Here is a 6,000-nt window from a genome sequence, read left to right on the forward strand (position 1 = left end):
GGACTCTATGTTCCTTGATGGTGAGTAACAGGACTCTATGTTCCTTGATGGTGAGTAACAGAACTATATGTCCCTTGATGGTGAGTAACAGAACTATATGTCCCTTGATGGTGAGTAACAGAACTATATGTCCCTTGATGGTGAGTAACAGAACTATATGTCCCTTGATGGTGAGTAACATAACTATATGTTTGTTGATGGTGAGTAACAGAATTATATGTCCTTTGATGGTGAGTAACAGAACTATATGTTTGTTGATGGTGAGTAACATAACTACTGTATATGTTTGTTGATGGTGAGTAACATAATTATATGTCCCTTGATGGTGAGTAACAGAACTATATGTTCCTTGATGGTTAGCAACAGAACTATATTTGTCTTGATGGTGAGTAACGGAACTATATTTATCTTGATTATGAGTAACAAAACTATATGTTCCTTGATGGTGAGCAACGAACTGTAACAGAGTTTGTATATTGCTTTTTATTTTCCTCTGCAGCCATCAACATCACCCGGGCCAGGTTCAGTGGGAATGATGAGTTTGGGTACACATCGTTCATAGCGTACTCCTCCATCCCCAGTCTCAGTGTCTACTACGAGTTCCAACTGAAACTAACGTTCGCCGACAGAGCCTCAGCTCTGAAGGACAACCTCATCCTCTTCTCTGGACAGAAAGGACAGGGTGAGGATGGAGCAGTCTATTTTTCTTTTGTTAAAGGAGAGTTGAATTCCATTCAACCTTTAGGATTTTTCATTCATTTGTTTTCAAAAGGAGTGTGGCAGTCCCAATGTGTGGCTCCTAATAGATTTTTCAGGGCGATAGATTACACTCACGCACGCAGGCACACACACACACGCACACACAAGAACACACACACACAAACACACTCTCTCTCCCACACACACACACAGACTTTCCACTCACTTTCCCGCTAATAAAGATATTTTTGCCAAGGGACTCCCTTTGGCAGAGTACGAGACTGTTTCAACCTGTTTTCTACTGATGAGTGTTCCAGACATCTCTCTGCAATTAATTCAACTCTCATCTAAACTATTGTTTTCGACTTCAAGAGTTTTTTATTTTCTTTCAGAGAGGGTAATAAAATAAAGGCTGTAGCTGGCAGCCAATGGATGAAGAGGTGATACAAGCAAGAAAATGACTCCCGTTCATTTATGTTAATAGCTTTTAATGTTCTTTGATATGAGGCAGATGAGACATAAATTGGATACACTATTAATAAGGGACAGATGTAGCTCTATCCTTCCTTCCTTCCTTCCTTCCTTCCTTCCTTCCTTCCTTCCTTCCTTCCTTCCTTCCTTCCTTCCTTCCTTCCTTCCTTCCTTCCTTCCTTCCTTCCTTCCTTTCCTTTCCTTTCCTTCCTTTCCTTCCTTCCTTCCTTTCCTTTCCTTCCTTACTTGTAAATGTTTCCTTTCTCTCAGGTCAACTTTAATAGCTGCTTAACTGAATGCCATGTCATCAGTGCACAGTATGTTTAATCAAAAGACAGAGGGTGCATCCCAAATGGCACCCTATTTCCTATATGGTGCATATGTAGCCCACAGGGCTCTGGTCAAAACTAGCACTATGTAGGGAATAGGGTGCCATTTGGGACAGCTGAATAGGAAACACAAGGGTTGGGTTGTGGATCTTCTGCACTTGGCTGGTTCCCTCTAGAGATGACTATTTAGGGTGATTCATAGATGGAGAGGAGGAAGGAGACAGCCAACTTGAATAATGATGCAGTCGTCAGGGGAAGGAACCGAACAGAAAGACTAGCACTGTACAAAGAAAGAAAGAGGACAAAATAAAAAGAGGGAAATGAAAAAGGAAGGATGACGAACAACGAACAACTATAATTGGTCTGATAAATTGACTTTAAACCTCCATGGGACATATCATCCAGTAGAATGATTTGCTTTATATTCAACATGTTGGATTGTATGACAACAATTACAAAATGTCTCATCAAGTTAGACGTTTTCGAACTTTAGAAGCAATTATACCAAACATAGATATACAAACTATTGAAGAAATAGAAAAATAGGAAGTATATAAAACCAAAAGTAGTCCTCCGTGACGCTGGTCCCTCCACCCATATACTGCTCCATGAAGCACAACCATCCTTCACTAGATGGTGCGAGAAAGACTTCCTCACCCCAAAAAACATCAAGATTATTGACATACTCATTGTTTTAGCTTAGTTTTGAGGCAGAAATGGGGTTCAGCAATGTCACATAGGTAATATTTTGAAATGTTATGCAGCACATAGTAGTCGGACTACTTGATGATCCCATTACACTTTGTGAGATACGAGTCCATGTCATATGGTCCAGATATATAATACATATAATACCTTCAAACTCAGTGCCCTTTTTGCTTGACATCATGGGGAAAAAATTGTAGACCTCCACAAGTCTGGTTCATCCTTGGGAGCAATTTCCAAACGCCTGAAAGTACCACGTTCATCTGTACAAACAATAGTACGCAAGTATAAGCACCATGGGACCACGCAGCCGTCATACGGCTCAGGAAGGAGACTCGTTCTGTCTCCTAGAGACGAATGCACTTTGGTGCAAAAAGTGCAAATCAATCCCAGAACAACAGCAAAGGACCTTGTGAAGATGCTGGAGGAAACAGGTACAAAGTATCTATACCCACATTAAAACGAGTCCTATATCGACATAACCTCAAAGGCTGCTCAGCAAGGAAGAAGCCACTGCTCCAAATCCGCCATAAAAAAGCCAGACTACGGTTTGCTACTGCACATGGGAACAAAGAAGGTACTTTTTGGAGAAATGTCCTCTGGTCTGATGAAACAAAAATAGAACTGTTTGGCCATAATGACCATCATTATGTTTGGAGGAAAAAGGGGGAGGCTTGCAAGCCAAAGAACACCATCCCAACCGTGAAGCACGGGGGTGGCAGCATCATGTTGTTGGGGTGCTTTGCTGCAGGAGGGACTAGTGCACTTCACAAAATAGATGGCATCATGAGAGAGCAAAATTATGTGGATATATTGAAGCAACATCTCAAGACATGAGTCAGGAAGTTAAAGCTTGGTTGCAAATGGGTCTTCCAAATGGACAATGACACCAAGCATACAAAGTTGTGGCAAAATGGCTTAAGGACAACATAGTCCAGGTATTGGAGTGGCCATCACAAAGCCCTGACCTCAATCCCATAGAACATTTGTGGGCAGAACTGAAAATAGTGTGCGAGCATGGAGGCCTACAAACCTGACTCAGTTACACCAGCTCTGTCAGGAGGAATGGGCCAAAATTCACCCAACTTATTGTGGGAAGCTTGTGGAAGGCTACCCAAAATGTTTGACCAAAGTTAAACAATTTAATGGCAATGCTACCAAATACTAATTAAGTATATGTGAACTTCTGACCCACTGGGAATGTGATGAAAGAAATAAAAGCTGAAATAAATAATTCTCTCTACTATTATTCTGACATTTCACATTCTTAAAATAAAGCGGTGATCCTAACTGACCTAAGACAGGGAATTGTTACTAGGATGGGCGGAGCATGAGCGGTTATGGGCGGAGCAGTCACCGCCTGGTACGGCAACTGCTCCGCCCATAACCGTAAGGCTCTCCAGAGGGTAGTGAGGTCTGTGCAACGCATCACCGGGGCAAACTACCTGCCCTCCAGGACACCTACACCACCCGATGTCACAGAAAGGACAAAAATATCATCAAGGACGACAACCACCCAAACCACTGCCTGTTCACCCCACTATCATCCAGGAGGCGAGGTCAGTACAGGTGCATCAAAGCTGGGACAGAGAGACTGAAAAACAGCTTCTATCTCAAGGCCATCAGACTGTTAAACAGCCATCACTAACATTGAGGGGCTGCTTTCAACACACTGACTCAACTCCAGCCACTTTAATAATGGAAAAATGTATGTAATAAATGTATCACTATCCACTTTAAACAATGACACTTTATATAATGTTTACATACCCTACATTTCTCATATGTATATACTGTACTCTATGCCATCTACTGCATCTTGCCATCTTGATGTAATAAATGTATCACTAGCCACTTTAAACAATGGCACTTTATATGTTTACATACCCTACATTACTCATCTCATATGTATATACTGTACTCTATACCATCTACTGCATCTTGCCTATGCCGTTCGGCCATCACTCATTCATGTATTTTTATGTACATATTCTTATTCATTCCTTTACACTTGTGTGTATAAGGTAGTTGTGAAAATGTTAGGTTAGATTACTTGTTACATATTACTGCATGGTTGGAACTAGAAGCACAAGCATTTCGCAACACTCGCATTAACATCTGCTAACCATGTGTATGTGACAAATACAATTTGATTTGATTTGAGGATTAAATGTCAGGAATTATGAAAAACTGAGTTTAAATGTATTTGGCTTAGGTGCATGTTAACTTCTGACTCCAACTGTATAACAAAAAGTTAACAAAAAAAATCAATAACAAAAGTTTTTCTCAATACTTTGTTATATACCCTTTGTTGGCAATGACAGAGGGCAATCGTTTTCTGTAAGTCTTCACAAGGTTTTCACACACTGTTGCTGTTTTTTTGGCCCATTCCTCCATGCAGATCTCCTTTAGAGCAGTGATGTTTTGGGGCTGTTGCTGGGCAACACCGACTTTCAACTCCCTCCAAAGATTTTCTATGGGGTTGAGATCTGGAGACTGGCTAGGCCACTCCAGGACCTTGAAATGCTTCTTACGAAGCCACTCCTTCGTTGCCCGGGAGGTGTGTTTGGGTTCATTGTCATGCTGAAAGACCCAGCCACGTTTCATCTTCAATGCCCTTGCTGATGGTAGGCTTTGTTACTTTGGTCCCAGCTCTCTGCAGGCCATTCACTAGGTCCCCCCGTGTCGTTCTGGGATTTTTGCTCACCGTTCTTGTGATCATTTTGACCCCACGGGGTGAGATCTTGTGGAGCCCCAGATCGAGGGAGATTATCAGTGGTCTTGTATGTCTTCCATTTCCTAATAATTGCTCCCACAGTTGATTTCTTCAAACCAAGCTGCTTACCTATTGCAGATTCAGTCTTCCCAGCCTGGTGTAGGTCTACAATTTTGTTTCTGGTGTCCTTTGACAGCTCTTTGGTCTTGGCCATAGTGGAGTTTGAAGTGTGACTGTTTGAGGTTGTGGACAGGTGTCTTTTATACTGATAACAAGTTCAAACAGGTGCCATTAATACAGGTAACGAGTGGAGGACAGAGGAGCCTCTTAAAGAAGAAGTTACAGGTCTGTGAGAGCCAGACATCTTGCTTGTTTGTAGGTGACCAAATACTTATTTTCCACCATAATTTGCAAATAAATTCATTAAAAATCCTACAATGTTTTTTTCTGGATTTTTTTCCCTCGTTTTGTCTGTCATAGTTGAAGTGTACCTATGATGAAAATTACAGGCCTCTCGCATCTTTTTTAAGTGGGAGAACTTGCACAATTGGTGGCTGACTAAATACTTTTTTGCCCCACTGTATATGTGTGTGTTCCATATTTTAATTATATGGTTACAGGCATTGATGGAGATGACTTCCTAGTTCTGGGGGTTCGGAATGGCAGAATTGTTCACAAGTTCAACCTTGGATCTGGTGTGGGAACCATGGTCAGCGACCGGCTGAACCGTGAGATCGATATCCATACTGTGAACTTTGGCAGATCTAAGAGAACAGGATGGTTAAAGGTGCTTTGCTTTTTCAGTATCTTTCTACCCCTGAAAATAATGTGTAATCGATAGTGTGAGTCTCTTGGATGTTTTAGGATATGTTTCATTTTGTAAAAAGGTTCCTTAATGCACTGTCATCTGAAAACATGACTGTTCCCATTCTGAGGTCAGAGGTCTGTGACTGGAATCTAAGCTCATATGTCCATTGACAGACTGCTATATTAGGAGTCTTCTCTTTGCTGATCCATTGACAGACTGCTATAATAGGAGTCTTCTCTTTGCTGATCCATTGACAGACTGTTATAATAGGT

General features: G+C 41.4%; 1 protein-coding gene across 1 annotated transcript in view; it reads left to right on the top strand.

Annotated features, from left to right (window-relative positions):
• Positions 1-5,940, top strand: part of LOC115115037 (protein eyes shut homolog) — a 51,957-nt gene extending 46,017 nt beyond the window's left edge. The window contains exons 4-6 of the mRNA XM_065016169.1: positions 500-682; positions 5,541-5,707; positions 5,902-5,940. Coding sequence (XP_064872241.1) covers positions 500-682; positions 5,541-5,707; positions 5,902-5,940 — 389 coding nt within the window. The remainder of the gene's footprint in view (positions 1-499; positions 683-5,540; positions 5,708-5,901) is intronic.
• Positions 5,941-6,000: the final 60 nt, after the last annotated feature.

This window comes from Oncorhynchus nerka, unplaced genomic scaffold (genome assembly GCF_034236695.1).
Source record: "Oncorhynchus nerka isolate Pitt River unplaced genomic scaffold, Oner_Uvic_2.0 unplaced_scaffold_1103, whole genome shotgun sequence".
NCBI lineage: Eukaryota > Metazoa > Chordata > Actinopteri > Salmoniformes > Salmonidae > Oncorhynchus > Oncorhynchus nerka.